At 37.2% G+C, this 26,241-nt stretch overlaps 1 protein-coding gene across 1 annotated transcript in view; it reads right to left on the minus strand.

Annotated features, from left to right (window-relative positions):
* Window positions 1-5,023, minus strand: part of LOC132606060 (uncharacterized) — a 38,519-nt gene extending 33,496 nt beyond the window's left edge. Inside the window, exons 1-3 of the mRNA XM_060319372.1 lie at window positions 4,613-5,023; window positions 2,312-2,533; window positions 1,110-1,205 (exon numbers count right to left, since the gene is read on the minus strand). Coding sequence (XP_060175355.1) covers window positions 1,110-1,205; window positions 2,312-2,533; window positions 4,613-4,753 — 459 coding nt within the window. The 5' untranslated portion in view covers window positions 4,754-5,023. The remainder of the gene's footprint in view (window positions 1-1,109; window positions 1,206-2,311; window positions 2,534-4,612) is intronic.
* Between the last annotated feature and the right edge of the window lie 21,218 nt (window positions 5,024-26,241).

A 26,241-nucleotide genomic window follows, 5' to 3' on the forward strand; every position in this document is an offset into this window, starting at 1 on the left:
GAGGTACTTCTTGGGCTTTGAGGCTGCTCAATCCAATTCAGGAATTGTCACTTCACAAGGAAGTATGCTCTTAATATTCTTCTAAAAACGAGGATGGTATACTGTAGGCCTATTTACACTCTGACGGATCCAAATGTTAAGCTCCTACCAAATTAGGGGGAGCCTCTTCTTAGTGATTCTAGAACATATAGGAGGTTGGTGAGAAAATTAAATTATCTTACTGCGACTCGACGTGGCATTTCCTTCCGATTAATATTGTAAGTCAATTCTTGGATTCTCCTATGGACATTCATTCAAATGCAATTATTCGCATTCTCTATTACATAATAAAGGACTACTTTACCAAGACCGAGGACATGAGCAAGTTGTTGAATATACATATGCATATTGGGCAGGGTCACCCTCTGATAGACGATCTACCTCTAGATATTGTGCCTTAGTTGGGGAAATTTGGAGTCTTGGAAAAGTAAAAACCAAAATGTAGTTGATCGATCGAGTGCAGAAGCAGAATATCGGCTATACCAATGGCTACATGGAACTCATATGGATCAAGCAAGTGTTTCACGAGAGGACCAAACACATAGAGATTGGTTGCTATTTTGTCAGAAAAAAGGTACTCTCAAGAGACATTGTTACAAAGTTTGTGCGGTCAAATGATCCGTTGATATATTCATCAAGTCCCTCGCCGGTCACAGAACAAGTTATATATGTCGCAAGCTTGGTGAAAGTAATTTGTATGCACTAGCTTGAAGATGAGTGTTAGGATCCCATGAATATTCTAGAATAAGTGTACATATAGTAGATAGCTTGATTTACTCCTATTGTAATTATGTAGTGATTTTCTTCCTTTTTAGAGCATATAAACATGTCTCTTTAAACCTCAATAGTTTGTGGGAATAATCAAGTCCTTTTCTATATAGCCGCATAACCATAACAAGTTTTCTCTAATGACATACCAAACCAAGACCTTTCCTACAAGGAAAGGTTATTTATCGTCCACTTTACACTTAGTAAAAAGGACGACATATACAGAATTTGTAAAGGAAACTAAACATGACAGAACTTCTTTAGCAAAACCAGGCAGCAACTAGAAATATTTATTTACATACCATACATATTGATATGCCCTCCAAAGCTTGACTGTAAAGAAAGACGTCACGAAAGTTCATTGGTTCACCACCCATCTCTGAATCATAATAGAGAACCTATCAAATTGGAGACAGGGGTTAGGCTAACTGTGTGAAACAAGTATACTGGGGTTAAAACCTTTGTGAAGGCTGAATCAGAGAATCCAATCAACCAATAAACAACATATACCCATAACAGAAAAGAATACTGTGATAATGTGACTGAGTTTACTCGCCAGCTAAGCAACATAAGTACAAGAACCACCTGTAACTAAATAAGAGAGACAAGGGGACCACAATCAAAACAGTCAAAATTTAATTGGAATGATTGCTTTCACGATAAGTAGCATAATATATAAAACATAAGAGTTTTCTCTAAAACTGTTCAAGAAAAAGCAGAAACAGTCCACAGATCAGGATCAGCAGAACTTGATATGCATTGTAAACAACCAATGACAATCTGATATCCATTCAGATTTGCTTCCAAAATAAACTTGTGGAATGTGGACAAAGAAGCTTTATCAAACATGCTCAGCTTCATCAGTTTATGAAGGGTCGGTTTCTCATGGTCTGCGTACTTGATGCAATAAATATTACTGAACTGTAGATGGCATATGAATCATGCTCCATAGAACTGAGCTAATAACAGTGGACTAGCAGCTTTAATTGATAGCTTATAACAATAGCTTCATGAGTTCCACAATCAGGCTTCAGCAAGGTTAGCTTGAAATCAGCTGATGAAGACATATCCCAGAAGTATACATAACAGACCAGGATCCAGTTGCTGCTTTAGCAATCAAAAGCAGAATAAAAGGATTGAAGGGAGTTCGACACTCCTTGATATTTCAAAACCAGCAAAAGAGCCTTTTAGGGGACTACTAGACACACCATATCAAAAGGGAGATTACTCGACAAAATGAACCAATTCCTCAACAGATTACTCCATGAGATAAAACAGCACCAATGAATCTGCGGCAAACTACTTAAACATACAAATATTTCACTTAATGCACATACAAATCCCAAACTGAAGAACAAAATAATTCTAGATTATTAAGATTTCGTTTTTCTTACATGAAGACCAAAAGGGAGAAATTATTTCTAATAAGATAAAATCCAAGTCCTGCTTCATCACAAAACAGAAAAGATAAAAGTGAAAGAGCATGGAAGATCAATTTACTCACCAGAGATTGTTTTCTTGGAGTCTCTTTTGTTTCTTCAGAAGTATACTGCTGCTCGTTGATCTTTTCCTTATCTGCAGCAGAAACCTCGGTCCTCTTTTCAATTTCTTGAATTACAGCTAACCATCTTTTCATCAATTGAACTCTCTCTGGTCCCCTACAAGAAACAGAAGCTTCTTCCAATCTTTTGACCGTCTGTTTGAAACTCTTGAAGTTCCTATTCCCCTGGCATAAACAATAAATCATCTCATGAACTCTTAGTTACACATAAGATGGAGCGTAAGAACAGGGACCCCAGATATAAACTTCACAGTTCCTGTAGTATTCCAGAAGTTCATAATTATGTTAAACTTCAATTTGAGCTCTGCTGCTTATATTTCTTACTTTCATTAAGCAAACCTTATTTTTTAAAATTTTGTTATACTTCAGCTATCATAATGCTTAACAAGAAACAACTTGGTTTCCTTTTCTTTTGAGGACTATAATACAATAGTGCTCTCTTGCCTGCATATATCAGGAGTTTCTCTATTCTTTGATTTATCATTAAAGTTACATTATCTTTATAGATACTTATTTAGAGTCTGCTTCTGTTATACCCATGTACAAAGAAAAGCTCTTTTTCGATCCGTCTTTCCTTATTTATTTGTTCTACTTCAGTGCCACTGTGGCAGTACTACTTCAAAGGAGATACTCATTTCATTTGTATCGTTGAGTTTTTTTTTTTTTTTTTTTTGAACAGGTACCAACTTTGTATTATAGACCAGTACTTAGGTAGTACTGAAAACCCCTTTACAGAAGAAAAAAGAAAACTAAGAAGCTAAGAAAGTAAAATCCTAACATGAGTCAAGAACTTCTAGGATTGATTCTGCACTTCAATAATGGCAGTGCCTGGACAACTTGCACACACTCAACTAGTCCACCAGCTACCCACCAAGACTTAGACAGATTGAAAGAGTTAACCTAGTGCCTCGCTCTCCTACAATTTGAACCTTAGTTCACTCAGGTTACTGGCCCAGCCTTTTACCAATAATCAACCTCGTTGGAGCGCTATCTATTTAATTTATACTTCCTGTAATGTTGACATCATCTAGGAGTGATATGCATAAAACACCATGGTCATTACATATAAATCCTGGATTAATTTAGTGTCAACTAGGAATAGAAGTTTACAGATCTTGGTTTGTTTTGTTTTGGTAAGCGGGCCCATCACCCTAATACCAGGACTTGGTTTGTTTTGTTTCCCACACTTTGTGAAGTAGAGCATTTGACGAATTTACCATGGGTTCACATGCACTGTAATTAATGTAAATTCGCCCCTGCAGCCCTTAAACCCCCCCCCCCCCCCCCCTCAAAAAAAAAAAGGACTCTCTGACTTTCTTCCCTTTTTATGCATTTCATTCTCTATTTGGCCCGCTTCAAACAAATTGAGAAAAAAGGGTCCGGTCAATAGCATAGTTCTTTCTTTCCCAGTCTCCTTTCGAAGGAGAGGCCTTCACATTCCTAACTGGGTAAAGCTAGCCAAACATTTTATTAGCTATAATGGATTTTATACCAAGACTAATCTCCTTAAAATATCAACCAAACAATGTACTACATTATGCTGATTTTCATAAATTGATCAACTCCATTGAAAGACCAACCAAACAGCACCTTAGAAATTTGCATGTCGGTTTGGAGAACCTAATTTGCCTTGTCTAATTTCAACACATTACTCCCTCCGTCTCACATTATTTGTCGCTTTTTTTATTTACACGTTCCTTAAGAAATACTCCCTCCGTTTCATCATAAGTGGTGTTTTTACCTTTTAATTTGTTTCAAAAATAAGTGGTATGTCACAAAATAAAGAAGGCATTAATTTTTTTCCTCCACCTTTACCCTTATTTAAATAAATGAAGTTTTACATAACCAAGAAACCATTAAAAAGCTATTTCTTTTTCAAGGCATTTGATTAAGGGTAAGTTTGTAAAAACACTTGTTACTTTCTAGGAGTGAGTAATTCTATTAAGGGGTGTGCCAAGCTAAAAATACCACTTATTATGAACGGAAGGAGTATTAATTATAAGGGTTATTTAACTAACTTTATCCTTATTTATGTCTAAGCTTTAATCCCTCTCCACCAAATGTTTTACTCTATTTATGTGTATCTCAATTAATGACAAAATTCTACTTAGTTGCGCCTTGAACTTGTAAAATGACAAATAATTTGAGACAGCTATTTTCAATAACCACGACAGATAATTTGAGACAGAGGGAGTAATACAAAAGTAGTAAATATAGGGGAAAATAGGATAGTGTTGAAATTACAATACGATCGTGGAGGATTTCGGAAACAGCTTGACCGGCTTGTTGAACAACGGAGTCGGCGTAGTTCTTGACTGTGCGAGTCAGGTTGTTCTTATTCCCAACCTCCACCGCTTTACTCATCGCTGATTTGAACCACGACATTTTCAACTCTCTGCTATTCCAATTAGGGCTTTTTTGTGTTGCTGATATCCAATCTAATTGGAATGAAGATCCTGTACTCAATGCAAGGCGTTTTTCTTTCCTCTGTGCAGCTTGGGATAGGAAACTTGTTTTGCTTTGCCAAAGACTAGGCTTGGAACTTCTTCAGAGTCCAACTACGGAAAATTTTACTTCTTTCTGCAAATTACACTCCCACCACCTAATTTCTTGTTTTGATCATTTTCTTCGACTTAAATTTAACTTTACTTTTACCTCCCTATCCCTGTTTGAACTAGAACTAGAGCCTGGTTGAATGGGCTCATGCCTGCGGCTTATAAGCTAAAAGAAAATAAGTTGGATAGTCTAATTTATTTATTTTTATTTATAAGTTATTTTCAGCTTATAAACTGTTTTACATAAGTTAAGTCAAATGGATTCAATTATTTTTTGAGCTTATTTTAAGCACAAAATGACTTTAAGCTGGTCAGTCAAACACTCAAGAAAGCTGAAAACAGCTTATAAGTCAATCCAAACGGGCTCCTAATACCCCTTGAGCGATTGACGTAGCAGTTGTAATCTTTCTGCAAATTACAGTCTGACCACCTAAGTTCATCTTTTTATCATTTTCTTTGATTTCAATTTTGGGAAAATATATAAGTTGCCCTATAAACTTGTTTAGAAAAGCTATATGCTTAAACTTTACGGAGGACTTTACCTCCCTATTCTTGTTTGAACTAGAAGTCTAGAGCTTATACCCCTGACGTGATGACATAATAAAAAAGAGCAAAATGCTCAAATATGTTACTTTCTCTGTGTCATAATAAGTGTCACCTTAGCCTAACCTTTTGGTCTCATAATAAGTGTCACCTTAGGAAACCAAGACATAAACTGACTAGTTTTTTCCAATCTACCCTTAGACAATAAAGTAACATCTAAATGGTGATTGAAAAAGCCACATAGAAACTTGGTATTGTTGGATTCCCAATGTTAAAAGGTTTACTTGTTGTGCATGCTCTAATCAAAAGTTAAAAGTAATTTATTTTTATTTTATATAGCTAATTTGATAAACTTCACATTGCATTATTGGTTTCTAAATATGCGTGTTTTTGGCTAAGGTAACACTTACTGTGGGGTGGAGAGAGTATCAAACAATCAGAAATGGCTTATTGATGCCATTAATTAATAGTTGGGCATACAAAAGTCACCGCCATGACACATTTGGCCCTTTTGTGCCACTAACCACTAACGGCTCACACATTCGATTTTATAAGTGAAATTCTTGATTTTAAATACCAGATATGTCATGTCACATCCAATTACACCACCCACATCACGTAACTCATTCCATCTTTAACAAGTTCCCTTTATATTTTAACCATACCACGTTATAACCCAACCTAAGTTCATTTTTACGCAAACCCCTAATCCTTTCGCCTTATTTACCTCATTCGAACAGACTCAAATCCCTTCTCGTCGAGATCCCAAGAAACTAAAGAACAAGTTGATTTTGAATTCCTCTCAATAAAATTTATGTCTTCAAATCTTGTCTAGTCCAGACACGAAACCTTTAATTTTTCCATTTCCATTTGTCAAAAGAGAGTTAAGGAAACTTGAAAGACGCCCACCTGGCGAAATTGGTTGTTTCATCTTCTTCAAAATCTTGCATTTTGATTTGATCAAACTATTAGGATCTAGTTATTTCTATGCACTCTAAGAATCAGGTTCTTGGAGTAACTATGCATGAAGATAATACAACATAAATATAAATTAACACAAGTATTTTCACATGGAAAACTTCCAATAGAGAAAAAAACCACGACCTATCTCTATATGAATTTTCTTAATCTTCACTAAACAATAGCAGTTTAAGACTTACAAACTTCCTTGTAACACCTAAGGAACTGTTCACTAATAGTCCCGCCTCTAACCATTTATACAATAATCTATCTCAAGACTCTACCCAGTCAAGAGATGATTTATAACTCAATAACCAACAAAGCACCTATTACACAATACTTGCAAGTGGAACCACAACAGAACCTAACTATAACAACTAAAGAACTTAGTGATAAATCTTGATACGCTCCGATTCTTCATCGATATGTAGTTGGCTCTTCTTGAGACTAAGCGTTGATTGCGCTCACTTTGCCTCTCGTTGGAATGTTGTGATTGTGATTGAGGTTAAGCTCCAAAGTGTTGGCCTAAAGTCATATGTGAAGTTTTGATTATTGACAAAATAAACAAGGCAAAGTGGTCTAAATGTATGTGATATTTGAATAAATCTAGACATCTGGATGAATGAGGCAGAAGTTCTAAACACAAAGTATTATTTGTCTGAACGAGCAAGAATGCAGTGCATATTGAACAAGTCCAAAGACCTGATCGTAGATACAGTTACAAGTATGCACATGAATTAGGCTCATAAACATGTTCCATCAGATACAGACAAGCACAGAGAAGGAAGTGACCCAGCCTGCAAAGATGTTTAACATGCAGCATAAATGATTCACGGCCCTTGGAATAATCCATAGAACCCTTATAAGGTTAAGAAAGACTTTTAACAAGTTTTAAGAAAGTATCTAAAGGTTCTGGGAACAAGCGAATCAAAGAAATTAAGTTTGTCAAAACTTTGGGAAAACTTGGCAGAATTCTGGACAGGATTTTTGGGCCAACTTGAGGGAGGTATAGCTCCTGGAATATAAGGAGTTATGGAATGCATAACCCATGTAAATTCAAGTTCAGAGAGTTTTGTTTCCAATGCAACTAACAGTTCACAAATTGGAGAAGTACGATGAAAGTTACGGTCCGTACAAAATTATACGATTTGATGTATGGACCATATTTCTATGGCGGTGGCCAACCTTTATATATTTATTTCGAAGCTCAGTTCATTTCTAACTCGTCTCCAGACCTAATAACCCTCCCTAAGTGACCCCTAAACCTCTCCCAAGTCCCTAAAACAAGTTCTACATGATTAAACACTAAATTAAACCCCTCCAAAGTATAGGAAGTATAAGAGAGATATTGATGGAAGAAGAAATCTTGAGTTGTGGTTGTTGTGGCTGATCTTGGAGTATACTTCTGAATGAATTAACTTCGTAAAGGTAAGATTCTACCCTTTCTTAACATATTTGATGAAACAAAAGTGTTGGATATATTGTTTAGATGATGAATCTTAGAGATTAGAGTGAAATACTACATTTATGGTTGAAGTTGTATTTATGGGTTGTTTTGAAGTAATTATGGGTATTGTTTTGAATGAAAATCATGGTTAATGACATAATTTAGACGTTCTTGATGTTGTTGTAGGTATATACATGAATTCATGGATATATTATTGAACAGAAAGACATAAACTTGAATTGAGAAAGCAGAACTAAGAACGATACTTGCGGGCTGTTTGGGTTAAGATTGTAGAATCATTTGAGAACTATCTTAATGGATTGGTTACCTGTATATTGTTGCTGATGTTATGAGATTTTTATTGGCTGAATTTGGTTTTGATGAAAGTTGATATTATAAAGGAGATGTTGCCCAAATTTACATATGACACTCACTAGCTTGAACTTGACCAATGAATAACATGGTGAATTGATCTTTGCTCTCAATTGTCTTGTTTAGATTAACGAGCATTGAATGACGAAGAATTGGACTGTGAAAGGAGCAAGTATGTTAAGGCTATCCCTTCTTTCTCTTTGGCATGAATCTTATGAAAAGAACGAAACGAATGAACGAATGTTATCCATAATGATTCCACTCTAACAATGTTAGAAAGCTTCTGTTCTTCGAATTCTCAATAATGTTACTACTTACCTTTGATGATTCTTGATTTGAACTTGTGATCATTGATTCAGTAGAAGTAAGACATATTGATGATGTTAGTTCCATAATGATGTTCGGAGATTACCGACCCTACGTCACTCCGACAGGCCCAGAAGTTACTCCTATGAGTCATTCATGCACTATATATATATATATAGACACACACTTATTTTACCATACCGAGCTGCGCTATAGTCGGCCGGGTACGACACCTACTGTGCACACCACTACAGTTGGGTACGAATAACACCGAGCCTGTCATGGCTGGGTACGGATAACACCGAGCCTATTATATGGTCGGGTACGATATTATGATATATGTATATGATTTTTGAAAGAAAGCATGCATATCGTACGCCCTCAGAGGCACTTTCAAATGTACATAGTTATACATACATATTCAGATATACGGATTGACTCTCATGTCTCAGATTCCTTTCATGATTCTTATGTATATGTTGTTTTCATGCCTTACATACTCGGTATATTATTCGTGCTGACTCCCCTATTGTTTAGGGGCTGGGTTTCATGCCCGCAAGTCTCAAGATACAGGTTAGTGATCCATCTATTAGGATGTCAGCTCAGCGGATAAGGTTGATGCACTCCATTTGTTCCGGAGATGCCAGAAGTCAGCATGGTCATATATATATATATATATATACACACACACACACACACACGTATACACATATACATGGGTATGGAGGGGCCCTGTCCCAACTACGTTACGCATGTTTTCCAGTAGAGGCTTGTAGACAGTTATGTATAGTCGGATGATGTCCAAACTTGATGTTTCATATGTTGTCACACAGGTGATTATGATAGCCTTGTTGACTCGTATAGTATGTCCAGCATATCCATATAGATAAATCTTTCAGATTATCTAATACAAGCATGTTTTCTTTATAAGTCTATTGAGTATCATATGATGGCCCTATCGGCCCACCTATGTTCCTATTAATGTCACAGATGTATATCAGATGGTGCTTGACTAATACGGTCAGGTGTCTGTCATGGTCCTCCAGCTAGGTCGTGACAGTAACCGAACAAGCAACTAAGTCCTTGGTTTATCGAGAAATCAAATAAGCACCCAAGTCCTTAATCCATCAATCATCCAAAGCCGAAAAAGGCAATCCAAACCATAGTCAAGGCATAATAGACAATCAACTTATTCAAACCACTATAACGATAAATGAGATAGGATTGATGATAAGATATAAAGTGCAAATGCATGAATTGCAATGCAAGGCCTTTCGATCACCCGGTATACACACGTTCGAATGTCAACGAATCATGACCCATGGGGGACTCGCGAGATTCATATACCATCGCTCCAGAAAATCCTCGGATCACGGTTCCATATATCATATCCGAGCCCCTTGGGCTCGTATAAAAAATGCTACAACCCCTGGGGCTTATATCATTGTCAATTAGCCTATTGGCTCATAATCATCATCACTTCATCCGGAATCATTTCCCTTCGAAAATTTCACTAGTACAATCAACACATTTCTGAATTCACCGGAGTGACGTAAGGTCGTTATACTATTATATCCCATGTTTTTGCGTACTTGGAAAATTTGAAATAATGTTGACTTGTAAGAAATGAGGTCATAATTAATTTTATTCAACATATGAGTTGTTCATGAAAGAAAAATATTAGTGAGGAAGTGTTGAGGAAGGCTAGGGGAAAAATTTGAATTTTGGAAAATTAGTTCGGGAATTACAAAATAACATTTCTAAGGAATTGGGCTCAACAAAAAAAAAATAAGGCCCAAGCATAGGGGGGGGGGGGGGGGGGGTGGCCGGCCAAGAGGCCTTGGCCCAAGCCCAAGTATGAATTAATTTCCATGTGATCAATTAGTATAAAGGATAAGTATATAAGTGATTATCCAATAGAAGCTTCAAGACAACAAAACAAAACAAAAAAAAAATGGAAAGCCCCTCCATAAGGCTCTCGGCCGAACCCCTTTGAACAAAAAATAAATAAATTTAGTTCTTTAATCTTCATCCTAAGAATCTCTTTCTTGTTGAATCCTTGTTAAGTTCAGGACGCTCTCCGACGTGATATAATTGGTTTAGCGAGAGAGCAACGTTTGCGGCAAGATTGAAGTTTGAAGGAAAAGGTAAGAAATCTATTCTTTTGTGTTATGGAATAAGTATATATGTTGTAAGGATTGGAATTAGATGAGAATTATGGGGTTGTGATGTGTGCATGTGAAGCCGTGTGTGTGTGGAGTGGTGTGTGTGGCCGTGAGCCATAGGGTGGTCAAGGGAAGGTGAATTAAATTCCATTTAGTTGGTTAGTTATGTCGTTGTGACCTTTGTGACGTAAATAAAAGTTTAACGATTTGAGTTAGCATTGAAATTGGTTGTATGTTATTATGGGAAATTATGTGATTTTTATATGATTTTTATATAATTGTGAAAGTAAGATTTTAAATGTGAATTATGGTTGTTGTTAATGAATTTGGGAGAAAACAATGCGAGTTGGTAGCGTTGTTGCATTCGTTGAAGTTTCGGATGGAATATGGAGTTGGCGGAACCACTTAAATTCATGAATATTGTTTGGAATGTTATTGAAATATGTTTGAATAATCTTGAATTAGTTGATGGATATGGAAAATGTTAATATTAGTTTGATAACGGGAAGTTGGAATGGAAGTTGTTGAACTATGTAGAAAAGAGGACTATTTATGTTATAGTGCGCTTTATGATAATTGTTGATGTTGTTGGATTGTTGGGTTGTTGTTGTTGATATATTGGGCCGAGCTAAGTCTCGGGGATGCTATATGTATAGGGGAAATGCTGCCGAAATTTCGGTAGACAAATATAGACTTAAGTTTGAATTCTTAAAAGCTTGCAACTCATAATTGGTAACTATGACCAATTGTAGGTTTTGGGCGAAACGGAGATTGAGTTTGGGTAAGCGTAAGAAGCGCGAAAGGTATGTAAAGCTATCCCTTTTCTTCTCTTGGCATGTCCTAGATGTCCTAGGTTTGAGTTTGAACCTTGGGGATCATCCTATTCATAGAAACCCGAGTTTACTTTTAGCACTATTCCTTTCAGCGAAATTGAATTAGAAACTTATGCTTTGTTGAAAAGGAATGTTCAACCATTCGTAACTTTCGTAAACATGATCGAATCACCCCTAAGCTTTCATGGTTGATTCCATAAGGTCAAATGTCTGTAAAAATTTGTACGCCGCCTCGACTTGGACCGAGGTGGGCCCACTAGCCCCGAGTCTCCTTCGTTGTCTTAATTGACTTAACTTTGTACGATATCGGAAAGAGACTTTTACTTATGACTCTAGCTATTAAAGAATAATGTTTTGATTACTCCATGATATTCTGATTTACATTTTGAACTATGAATACGATTTCAGAAGTACTTTTGTGAGATAAACCCCGTATTGATCAGTTGTCCGGACTAGTTTGCCTAACGGGTTGTCATATGATTATATCCAGTTTCATAAATGTTTTGATATGTAAATTGCATTAGTTTCCGCACTACTCTGCTCGTGCCCATTATTATGATATCGTTCGCCGGTTCCCGGGCCGGTTTTGTGATCGTGCGCGCTATGATATATTCGGCAGTATGTTGTGTTACGGTTCCCGAGACCTCGCCATAGGGCCGGGTTCCGTTTATGGAGTTATGATGTGATATGGCTTAAGGTATGATGTGTGTGATGATATGTTATGTTCGGGGTTGTACGGAGATTTGAAACTTTCCGGAGTATGCTGTGTTGTGGCGCCAGTGTCGGAGTGGTGACCACGTTCCTGAGCCTTATGCATGATTTCTTTTACTTGCATTATGTACATATGATTTCCATACCGGTTTTGATATACTGCTTCGGTATTCCCTTTCTGTACCTTTACTATGGTTATGGTTTGAATTTCTGTACTCTATGCTTTACATACTCAGTACATCTTTCGTACTGACCCCCTTTCCTCGGGGGCTGCGTTTTATGCCCGCAGGTACAGACGTTGGTGATCCGCCACTGTAGGCCACACTTTCTGCTACTACAGAGTGCTCCTTTTGATTTGGAGCCCATATTTTGGTACATATCTCTGTCATATATATATTTATGTATATTTGGCTACTTGGGGTACGGCGGGGCCCTGTCCCGTCATTTGTTTCCGTTTTGGTTTGTAGAGGCCTGTAGTCATATATGTGGGTCGTGGGTCCTATGTGTGTTCGTTTTGTTTCTAATTTGCGTCTTAATGCGGTCCTGTTTGTTATGGCGGCCAAAATGGCCCATGTGTTCGCATATGTACATATGATCGGCGATGTGTATTCCGCCGCCCCTTTTGTTCCGATATGATGTTTTTGGTACGCGTGACCGCTTAAGATAATAATTATTTTTAGATCTGTTTAAAATAATGAATTTGAAAATTGACCTAAGCTATAATATGACAATTTGGTATGTTTGTCCGTTTGGGTGCCCAAGTAGGGCACTAGTCGCGGCCCACGGGGCTGGGTCGTGACATATACCTCCGATTTCCATTATGGAGCTAACATCATTCGTATATCTCACCTTGAAGGAACAATAATCATAAGATGAGACCAACATAAATAATATCGTAAGAACATCGAGAATGTAAGCTTCTAGCATTTCTACGAAAGGAATCATTATGGGCATCATTTGTGAAAGTTCATAACAATAGGATCATGCCTTAAGAAAGAAAGGGATAGCCTTAACATACCTTGTCGTTTCCTTAACTACTTAATGCTTATCCTCCCGAACTTGCAAATCTTTTTCGGTCCAGAAACTCTAAATCCAAACCCTTCTTTCCAATATTAACATCCATAACTTCAATATCAACAATAGCTATGATGTTGCCACAAGCTTCCCGAGCTAATTAGCGTACAAATTGGAGTGACTAATGATCTAATGAATAAAATATATTGGAGGGAGTATATAGAGGTATGCAGAGGCGATGGAAGGTTGTAGAATGGTGAATAAGGGGTGGAGTGGGGTTTTTATAACCCCCAAAGGTCGGTTCCACTGCTTCGTACATCGACGGTACCGTCTATGTACAATGACGGACCGTCATTATTCGACGGCTCGTAATTTACACCATACTTCTCCAAATTTCAATCTGCTAGTTTCATTGGAAAGAAGACTCTTTGAACTTGAATTACATGTGCAATTATGCATTCTATAACTCCTCGTATGCTAGGAGATATACCTCTCTCAAGTTGACCTAAAATTTCTGGTCCAAAATTCTACCAAGTTTTTTCAAAATTTCAACATACTTAATTTCTTTGATTCGCTTGATCCCGAAACCTTTAGACGCTTGCTTAGCACTTGTTAGAAGTCTTCCTTAGCCTTATAAGAGTTTCATAACCTCTCTGGGCTTACGTTAGTTTACTTTCAATGCAAACGATGCAAAAAAATTGAGGTGTAACAGGTTAAAAGGGGTAAAATGGTCAAAAATGTTAAAACGACCTAACAGGTCGTTATAGTCCTCTTGCTAACTGATTGCCCAAATTTCATTGATTCATCAAAGAAATCCAAAAACACCAATCCCACAATGGTTTCAAGATGAAACCTTGGGGTTTTGGGGTTCTATCAAAGGACCCCTATTTCCACTAATTTGGATACACATGCAAGTCTCCATTGAGGCATTAGACTGATTTTTTGGTTTACTTAGGGATTAGGATTTTTCCGAAACCTTTACCTAATCAAAATTTGGTCTTTTCAGTCTAAACTTTGTTTTCTTTATGCGTGGTTGCGTTTCGTAGTGTTGATAAAGCGGGTCTACAAAAGGTAATTCCTCTATCTCATTTCATTTTTGCATTTCTTTGTGTTTAACTTATGTATTTTCTTGGTTTATGTGCTTGTTTAGCTTAATTTGATTATGCTGATTAGTTGTATGTAGTGTTTCTAATTGTTAGCTTCATACATTTAGTGTTAATTATCCAATTTGTGTATTGTGTTAGTTGGTTACTTATACGTGATGTTTGAGATTAGTTGTTAGAGTAGTAAGGGTTATTACTTAGTTTGGTTTAGCTGATTTGTCTCATTATGCTAATGTTGTCTTAGTTTAACCTAGTCGTTATTGTAAATTGGTTAACGACTTAGGGTTCATATATTGGGATCAGCTAATCAATTAAGATGTAATGTGTTCTCATGGATTAGTTTAGCATAAATTAAAGTCTCATAATCAATTTAATTAGTCGATTTGTGTTACATCTCGTACTTTCGTACTTTAAGTTCATCGTAAGTTAATCGACGTAAGCTCAGAGAGTGAGATTATCTTTGAGGTTATAAGAGATTAAACATGTTGATCCTAAAGGTTACAAGAATTTATAACCGTAAGTACTAGAAGGCTTAGAGATTAAACAAATCGATGAGAATACATTTCGTGGAGGTTCAGTGTGTTGAAGGGGTGTTCTGCGTCGCAGAACTCATTCTACCACACAGATTGAGATGCATTTTGGCCAACGATTTGGGGGAGATTTTTGCCTAGAAATGTGTGAGGATATGCGTTCTCATTTGGTGCTTTGCGTCGCAGATCCCAACGCAAAACTGAGGCGGTGCAAGTTTGGTATCAACTTATAAAAATGGTGGAGGTTCATTTCATTTTGTTTTCATCCATCCTCTGACCCTAAACACCCATAAACACTCTATAAAGGCTTACATATGAGCCAAGAGTAGAATCTAAGTTAAACAACGTGATTTAGACGTTAAGAATCTCGTGGTGCTTGTAGATTGTTTCTTCTCCTTCTTGTTGTTAATTTTGGAGGATTCTTCAAGGTGAAGTAATCTTGTATTTCAAGTAGTTTTATTTATCTATTCCTTTTTCTAGATTGTTTGTTATGGTCTTTGATCTTGCACTATTTTATTTTCATACTACTTTGAATTGCTTGTCCTTATCTGACTTTTTTTTGCCATGATTTCTCTAGAGCTGAGGGTCTTTCGAAAACTGTCTCCCTACATTGTAGGGGTATGGTCTGCGTACACTTTACCCTTCCCAGACCCAACATTATGGGATTTCACTGCGTACGTTGTTGTTGTTGTTGTTGTTGTTGTTCAAATTGAAGTAACCTTATATTTTAGAGTTGTTCTTATTGTCTAAGGTAAGATTCTATCCCCTCTCCAAATACTTGAGTTCATATATGTGTTGGATGGATTGTTGATTGAGAATCTTGAGAGTAAAGGCCAGAAATCGTATTATGTGTTGTTATAGTTGTTGGACTGGTTTTGAGGTTGCTCTTATGGTGTTATATGGCTAGAAATGGGTTTGATAACTTGAATATATTGTTTTTGTTATGGTCATGTGTATTATGAAGAAAAGGGGAGAGGTAGAAGAATATTGAATGTGTTACGAGACGAGCTTGTCGCTCGATATACCGTATTCGAGTTTCCCTTTAGTTAATGAGAATTCTATTGTTGTTTCTGTTGTAGATTGAGGAGATACGGCCTGAGTTCGTTGTTCTTATCGAATAGGCGACAAAAGATATGTAAAGTCTATATCCTTTCTTTCTTTGGCATGAACCCATAACTAGAAAGAGTTGGACAATCGTATAAGAAAAATGCATATCATAGAGTCCTCATATTCATATTGTCATCACTTAGTCTCATGTCTTGGATATCCCTCGTCGAGAATCCACGAACAGTCCATACTCATTTTATGTTAATAGAAAAAGTAAATAGTTCATACATATACAGACATACGATACTACTATTATATACAAAGATATACAGATATATCCTGGCCTTACGGCTGGTGAGAGATACCCTGGCCTTAAGGCTAGTAAGAGATATCCTGGCCTTATAGCTGGTGAGAGATACATCGAGTCATATATTTGGCCAACTAGCTATACTATTATATTACGTAAGAGTTTAGTCAAAACATGTAAGTGCATTCTAGAGTATCTTTGACTCTCAGTTGTATACTTAGTTTAGTTACAATTATTCAGTTGCCTTATATACTCGATACATTATTTCGCACCGACATCCCTTTTGCTGGGGGCGCTGTATTTCATGTTTGCAGGTCCTGAGAGACTGACCAAAAGACCTTCCTTGTAGCCAGTGCCGAGTATTAGCGTGATTTGTAAGCTCCATCTTCTTCGGAGTTATCAGGTCCAGGTTTTGAGATGTATTTTTAGTATATACAGATATGATGGGTAGTCCGGGGCCCTGTCCCAACCATATTACAATTACGTTCTTTGTAGAGGCTTATAGACATGTCCTGTATATATGGTATATTAGCATGGTGGACTTGTCGGTCCTTGTATATATTTGTTTTGGGTTTATGGTTTGTAGATATCTGTGGTAGTCTTGTCGGCTAGCATAGGCGCGTGTATATGAATGTATATTTTTGGGCTATCTTATAGCAGTTGAGATAGTTGTCATTACAGATTATTCAGAGTATGGCCTTGTCGGCCCATATTGTTTATTTGTGTATTCAGAGGTTGTGAGTTGTAGATGGTATGCTCGGGGTCAATTAAGACATCAGGTGCCAGCCACGCCTCCCCAGGTTTGGGGCGTGACAATTTGGTCTTAAACTCTTCACTATTGGTATATTTCTAGTTAAGTAACGTCAGGTAATAATTTGGTCCTTGAACCGTTAGGATCTGAAAATAGATTAGTTCAACTTGTGGTTGTTAAGATATGGTCTTTTAAGTATAAATGAGTCATTTGGGATTAACAATGTTAAGGTATATTCTCTTAAGACATAGTTAACTTTGGAGATCCAATTTGTCAATCTGAGGCTGTGATACAGATTCCTTTCCTGGGTACTGAATTCACTTTGATAGATATATGTAGGATTCTAAACCTGTTTTAGAGGAATGAATAAGTGTAACTTTGTATGATTCCTTTATTCTTTCTGAAGTAAACCTTCCCTACAACTAAAATGACTAGCCCATAGTAGAATCAAACTAAACAGTCACAATGAATATGGGTTTGTGTGTGAACCAACATGATACATGACATTGTTTTTTTATTTTATTTCTTGTGTTAAATCAAAGATGTCAAAACGGAGATGTATGATATCCCTTCCTTTCACTATGTATTTTATCTGATTGTGGGATATTGAGCTTCTTGTTTGCTTCTCTTTTTTATCTCCTTTATGCATATAATTTTTCCATTGCAAAGTGTCCAGAAGTTCTTGAATTATATGTGATATCTTCAACTTCTGTTCTTTCCTAATTTTAAGCCCCTTTGTCAGACCTCAAAATGCCATGTGTCTAGGTTCCTATTGATAAGAAACATTCAAAAGGAACTAGATAATAGGCTATGATACCTGGTTTAGCTTGGTATGCTCTAGGTATACATTCAACATATATCACTGATTCGATACTGATCACTTGGTTGGAATTGCCTCCTTACACCTTGCAATGTTCAGTTAGATTGATCCATTTCAATATGTTTGCTTTTCTCATCTTCCTCATCTTTCTCTCCTTTTGTGTTTAAAATATACGATCTACTATACTCTGAAATACTTCAAAGTCTACAAAGGTATATACATCTTGTATATTCAACATATACAAGTGTATACAAACTGTATACCCTATTGATATTCAGGTAATCAGGCTGTGTTGCTTATTATTTGGCTACTACCTCATTCTATTCCCCTCCCTTTCTTTCCTTCTTCTATTTTGAGACGATATACACCTTATAAACTCAATACACCATTAGTATACAAGGGGTATACACCTTGTATCTTTGTATACAAGAGTGTATGCATTTTGTATACACAATATGTCTAATGTATACAAGGCTGTCTTTATGCGATTAAATGGCAATGTGTTTCCAGTTTTCTTACTGCAACGACTCATTTGGTCGTTATTGTTACACTTTGGAAAATTCCCCGTACATGTACAGTGAATAGGTTGACGAAGGACATAATGTATGCGGTGTCTCGAGAAGTAAGAAATAGTAATTGATGACCCTAAACGAGATTTTAAAACCATCCGAGATAAGGAAAGGAAGTTGTTAAGAAAAGCGAGACGTATGTTGTATATCGGATAAGAATAATGAGTGACGATTCTGTGATGGCGTGATGAGGTCTTAGAGACAAGTAATAACGCCTTTTAGATTGGTATTGAAATGGTAAACAAGTGCCAAGAAGGTTCCATAAGGATCGGAGATCAAACGAGACAACGAGAACGAAAACGGAATCACTGGGCATTATACGTCCCAACCTACGGACTGTATAAATTGTACCAGCCGTATATTGGACCGTATAATTGGCCAAGGAGGCCACCAGCCACTGGACCAAATGTACGACCATACATACGGTCCGTATAAATAGTACGGACCGTATGTTGGTCCGTATAAAGAGGGTCAGGCAGATTTTAAGTTGAAGTATAAGGGACCCTTTCATTTCATTTTTCATTTCACTTCCACCCTCTCTCTCAAGAACACTCTAGAATATTCTCCAAACACTTCAACCACAAGAATACCAAGGCAATCAAAGATCATCAACACCAAATCTATGAAACAAAGTGTATGAAACCTAATTGGAAGTCATCTCCTTCATGAAATTCCAAAAGAGGTGAAGAAGGGTTTTGGTGCTAAAGGAGTAATTCCACTCAAGACTTGTTCAACCATCATCCAAGGTAAGTTTCATGACCATTTCATGTTGTTTAAGGTATTGGAAGGTTAAGATACCTGAATTGTAGAAAAGCATAGCAAATGGGTCATAAATGAGTGAATAGTGTCATGAGTGAATGGTAGTTGAATTGAGTCATGAATTTTAGTGTGTTGTGATTATGAATACGTTATAAATGACGTATAGACCATGGAATAGGTGTGAAGTATGCAAAATTATGATGATGAGCTAAAACCACTAAATGTGGAGAAATTGGAGAAAAATGATGGATTTTGCTAAGAGTAGATAAATGAGGAATGTTGATACTATATTGTGAGTGTTGTTGTAAATGATTGGGAGTTGAAATAGAACATGGGAAAAGTAGTAGAAACAAAGGAAATGCTGCCCAATTTTCTCTAGAAACGACGAAGCGTTCTTATGATCGATTGACTAACTATAATGCGTATTCTCTCGTGAAGGTAGCAACATGATATTAAAGGAGAAAAAGTGAACGATAGCTGAACTAAGAGACAAAGGTATGTGAGGCTAATCCTTTTCTTTCTATGGCATGAATCCCATGATATGATTCTTCTCCCTTTCCATGATTCTCCTATATTCCCTAAAGCCAAGAGCCTAAGATCATGAATAACTATATGAGTCAAGGGATATGATATGACGTTCTTATAAAGTAAATGATGTCGTTCCTTGTATACACTCACCTTATATACTAATCCCTTCAAGGTGAGGCAGAATGTCCATATATGTTCATAATGGAATCGAGGGTTCACGACCTTACGTCACCTCGATAAAATACAGTTGCTCTAGAGTCCTTATGCATGTACGATGATAAGCATATTATTATAAGTATTTTATAATGAGCATGTTATAATCATATTACACCGGGCCTAGTTGGCCAGGCAGTCACCGCGAAAGCAGGCAGCTATACGATACACCATGGCCAGTTGGCATGGGCAGACACCACTAGTGGGCGGCATGAGATGGTACCCCGGACGTGGGCTAATGTTACTGATTATCACACCGCACCTATATGGTCGGGCAGTTTATATATATATATATATATATATATATATATATATATATATATATATATATATATATATATATATATATATATATATATATATATATATATATGATATGCATACATGAGATGATGATAAGCATAAAAGTAAGTCAGCATGCATTTCTTTTCATATGATTCCCAGTCAGGTACAGTTGCTCCATACTTGTTGCCTCCTTTAGTTCTTGATGTGTTGTTATTGTTCATGCCTCTCATACTCAGTACAACATTCGTACTGACGTCCGTTTTCTTTGGACGCTGTGTTCATGCCCACAGGTAGACAGGGAGGCGAGCTCGATCCGGATTCTTAGGAGCTGTTAGCTAATTGAAAGCACTCTATTGTTCGGAGGTGCGTATGATTATTCTTTTGGTACATATGTATATTTTGGGCATGACAGAGTCTTGTTCCGTCTACATGTATAGTATGTCAGTAGAGGCTCGTAGGTGAGTAGTGTGGGTTAGATGGTCTCACAAATCTACTATAGCATGCATGTATATATTATGTATATTATTTTGATAGCCTAATGAGGCATTTGTATATATATATATATATATATATATATATATATATATATATATAGACTAATTGTGTTTTCCCACCGAAAAATGATTTTCATGCAATTATGAATTTGTGAATGATAAAGAAGCGTTAATGACTATGACAAGGGAGGGAATAAGGGGTGCTCGGTGGTCAGCCTCGGGTACCCATCGCGGCCCCTAGCTGGTTCGTGACAGTTATGTGCATTTTTCCCCTTATACCCCTGTTAACCCTTCCTCTAGCCCTATTAGAGTGCTTTTGATTTGCGGGGATGGACAACTCTGTTCCCTAGGTCATCGGGCGATTTTTGATAGGATTTGAGGAAATTCAAACCTTAAAGTGAAAAAAATTTGACCGATAGTTGACTTTCAGGTAAACGATCCTTGTTGAGAATTCTACCAATTGCGTGAGGTCCGGAGGGTCGATTATGACATAGTGGGATTTTTGGTTCGGTTCCCAAGGCTTTCGGGAGCATTTTGTACCTTTGGTTGGAAACTTGGTTTTGGCAGTTTAGGGGTTGACTGGGTCAAGGTGACTTCCTTTGGGAATTCTGAGGCCACGGTTGAGTTGGTAGCGTATTTTTATATGTGTTTGTATGCTGGGTTTGTATCCGGGAGGTCTCGGATGGATGTCGGGGTTTTGGGTGAAACTTGGTGAAAACTAGATTTTCTGGTTTTCTGGTGTTTCGCTTCTGCGGGACTTGACCCGCTGACGCGAGAGATGACTCATTAAATGAGCTCTGCATCAGCGGAAAGTTATCCGTCGAGGCGTGATCGCGTAAGCGGAGACCACTAAACAGAATCCCGTTATATTTCCCAATTCAAACCATTCAACTCTCATTCACTAAATTGAAATCTAAAGAGTTCTAGAGGCGATTTGAGGAGCATTTAGATTTGAATAATCTTTGGGTAAGTTCCCTTGACCCTAATTTATGTTTATTTATTTTCTAAGTTAAAATCTATGATGAATTAAAGGGGTTAGTTGGAAAGTAAGTTGTAAACTCTAAGTTGCCATCTTGAAATCTTATGCTATGGAATTAGGTTTTGTTGATAAATCTTTTTTATCCTAGTCATGAATTCTTGGATTGAGTAGTTACTAAGTTGAATCATTCTAAATCTCTTGGATTATGAATATGGAAAGTTAGGAAATTGGGGTTTTTTTTTATTATTATTGAGGGTTGAAATTGATGATTGATTAAGTTTATTTAGCAATTGAGGGATAGTATCGGACTTCCTAAGTATGGATTAACTGATTTTTACCTAAAATTCCTACTTTTCCTTGTGGGCTCAGTTTCCTCTTTAAAGAGGGTTGTTTCGATTAGTATTGTAGCTTTATGTCATCGTTAGTCTTCTTTTTCTAATATAGAATGTGTTGTTGAATAGACTTCAAACGTTCGGAAGCTCACCAGAAGGACAAGGCTTGTTGTGGATAGTTCGTGGCACCTTCTCGACATCGAGGTATGTTACGATTTACCTTTCAGTTAGACTTCAAATAGTGAACCATATGTAGGAATTAGATATTGACGGGGAAAGCATGTTAGGCCTTCGGGTATGGAGTTGAGATGAATTCTATTAGGTTGGTTGTTGTTGTTTGTGGGCTTGTCGCCTTATTGTTGTGATTGGGATTGTCGCCTTATTTGCTATGTTGTGACTTGAGTATTCCTTCATCTTTCTATTGTTATGTTACTTATCATCGGAAGAGGAAAAATCATGAGATTAGGCTTGAATTATGATGTGTGCTTATGATAAGACACGGATGAGATTTCGGTTACGATATATTGTTGATTATGATATCTTGCATAACATACACTCTCATTTCATATGTTGCATTGATATGAACTGTGACTTGGTACTGATGATGATAAGTAAGACTAAGGAACATCCGAGGTCTTTGTCGGATTGTGTAATAAAGATGAGAGTCCGTGATCCAAGGTTGTTACCAGAGCGGAACGTGTGATACTCTCTGCCTAAGGTTTCTTGCCGGGATGAGGGTATACATGAACTTAATGGGTCCCCCAAGGGTCATGACTATTGAGATGTGGAGGTTTCCGTCCGTGGCATGTGTGTACGTGGTCGAGGTATTGGCCAGCGCATTGCATATGCATTCACTCTTATATCCATTCTTCACTATTGAATTATACATGGCATTGATATTTGACTTGATCTCATTGTTGATTTATTCATGAACGTGCTTGATTGCTGACATGTCTATGTGTTGATTCTTTCTTCATATATGTGAACTAATTGTTGTCGGCCTATGATACCTATTAGTACATAGTGTTTGTACTGATACTACCTTGCTGTACTCTTTTCTGAGTGCAGATTTTGCTACCGGATCCACATCAGTACCTCGTGAGTGATTCCTGAGGATTCTAGTACGAGTTTCCAGGTGAGCCATATTCTAGATCCGCAACCTAGAAAATTCTTCTTTTATGATATCTGTCAGTCTGTTCTGAGAAAGTAGTTTAGACTCTTATGTATTGTTACATTCAGACTTATGTAGTTTATAGTGGATCTTATACTGTACTTAAACCAGAGTTTGAGTATTTTGTATTAGTATTCCACACTTAGTAGTTAGTTATATATTGAGACTTCTTGAATGATTTTGTTTCTGTTTTGGTACGCTTGCAATAAATGTCAGTTAAAGGAAGGGTCATCCCACAAGGAGGGTTAGTGTGGGTGCCCGCTTGACCCACGAGTTGGGTTGTGACACTTACGGTGTGGTGTTTGTTAACTAAGTGTCACGACCCAACCGGAGGGCCATGACGGGCACCCGGAGCTAAACCATCGGGCACCTCCCATCATACTTTCACAATCATATCTAGGTGAGCCACCTGGCCTGCTAACAATCTCTACACATCAATAATACCATTTCCTAAGGCACTTTTATATCAACATCAACGAACATGCCCATATATATATATATATATATACAAGCCGACGAGGCTGACAAAATGATATACAAAATATGAGCCGACAAGGCTGAAAAACATCTAACTATACATAACTGTCTATGAGCGTCTAAAAAGAGCATGTAACATCCTAAAGACGGGACAGTGCCCCGCCATGCCCATATATATATACACAAAAGCAATCTCTGGATAAGCAATCTACGGATCAAGTCTATCTCCCTGTCCACCTGCGGGCATGGCGCAGCGTCCACAAACAAAAAGGACGTCAGTACGAATAATGTACTCAGTATGTAAGGCATAATCAATAACATAATAGAAGCATGAAAAGTAACATAAGATGGAAGAGTCATGGGATAATAGAGAGCCGTGTATACCTCTAGCGACGTTCATCATATTTACTTACCTTTTTTCTAATGGGAACCTTCCATTACATACACTTACACATATAGTAGTACTATACCCGACCATAGAGGTTCGGTGTTTCACATACCCGACCATGACAAGGCTCGGTGTTATACATACCTGGCCCTACCAAGGCTTAGTGTTATCCGTACCCAACTGCAGTGGTGCGCACGCAATAGATATCATACCCAGGCACATAAGCTCGGTGCTACATAGTGGCCACACCTATGTATATACACATACATATACACCTAGGGGTACCTAGTAGCGTCAACATAATCATCGTCAATATATTTCCCTCGGAGGATTGACTATCATAGGGTTAGATCAACGATATCATGAGAGTATCAAGAGCTATGAGCTTTTGTGATTCTAGGAATGAAATCATCATGGCAGATACTATGGATTTCACATGAAGGTATACATCAATGGGATCATGCCTTAAGAAAGAAGGGTTAGCCTTACATAACTTTTCGTCTCCTTAACTACTTAACGTTCATCTCCAAAGCTTGAAAGATCTACATTTAAAAGGATTCATACCATGGTTAAGTCTTAAAGACACTCTTAAATTCAAACTAGAATAATTCATGAGTTAACGAAAATTTGGCAGCATTTCCCCTATTTCATCGACTTCCACCATATTGTAAAACAACTCCCCAACATCTATAATAACATCCACAATATCATAATCAAGTAGTCATATTCCATTAAGTCTCAAAATTCGTTCTCCTATTCAACAACTTTACACCAACCCTTTGCACAATTGCATACAACACTTCCTTGTCATTATTATCACCCTTCACAACAGGATTATACTCATAGCATTCTAAGATTCATATCTCAAGCTAATTTACCACTCAAAATATCATTAATTCCACATTTGAGCTTCATTTTCTATTTTCTTCCCTCACCCAAGTTATTCAACAACCAAGCATGCTTAAAAACATGAAATAGACACGAAAACTTACCTTTTATCTCATAGGTATGGCTTTGGATCAAATTACCAACTTGTATGAAAAACCTAGCTTCAATACTAAAGAAATTCTTGAAGTCTACCAACCCATGTGAGTCTCCCAACAAATGTATATCTTGATTCTTGCTATTTGATCTTTGATTTCTCTTGGGTTTGATTGGAATATGCTTGGGAGAAGGTTCTAGAGCTTTTAAGAGTTTGGGAGAAGTGGGAAATGAAAAATAAGACAAGGGTCGTCTATATATATAAAAAGAAAAAAAACTGGCCCGACCGATTTATACGGTCATTTAGACGTTCCGTATAACTTATACAGTCCATATAAATGGATCATATAATCCCACCATGGGATTACCCCTTCACTGGAATGGTTATACGGACCATTATACGGGCCGTATAAGTTATGAAACCTTATTGACACTTATATAACACTTCATTAACCATTTAAGAAGCCTTATAGCTCCTCCTCAAGACATTACTAAGTAATTATTAGCTCAATTGTTATGAAACCTTCCCAAACATGACTTACATTTCACTTCCTTCGATGAACCTAGTTCCACTGATTCATATGACTTCAAAATCTTATGGTACACACTTTAATCTATCTAATACTCTCCTTAATCTCATAAGGACTTCATATTCACCTTTAGCTCGCGTTAGTTCACTCACAATGCGACAAGTCCGAAATCTCGGAGATGTAACATTCTTCCCCCCTTAAAAACATTCGTCCTCGAATGTTAGACTCTTGGGGATTCTACAAATATTTTGCCAGAGTTTCCCCTATAATATGGCACTACCATCCTATCATAGCAACCCAAAATATATCGCCCCATAGGGCTACAACAAACCATGGCCACACACGACCAAGAAAGCATCAAGGAAAGCATTACATACCTGAGGACAACGGTGTCTCTGCCTGAGTCTCCTCTGGAGGTGGAAATAAATATGGGTACCTGAACTTCATGTCTTCTTCCGCTTCCCAGGTCATTTCCTCTTTATTATTATTTCCCTATAAGACTTTAACTGAAGCTACATCTTTGGTTCTGAGTCTCCGTACTTGCCTATCTAGAATGACAATGGGAACTTCTTCGTAGAATAATTGCTCAGTGACCTGAACATCATCTACCGGTACAATTCTGGAAGGATCTCTATTGCACTTATGAATCATCGATACATGGAAAATCAAATGGACTGACTCCAAATCCGAAAGTAGATCTAAT

The sequence above is a fragment of the Lycium barbarum genome, chromosome 8 (genome assembly GCF_019175385.1).
Source record: "Lycium barbarum isolate Lr01 chromosome 8, ASM1917538v2, whole genome shotgun sequence".
Taxonomy (NCBI): Eukaryota; Viridiplantae; Streptophyta; class Magnoliopsida; order Solanales; family Solanaceae; genus Lycium; species Lycium barbarum.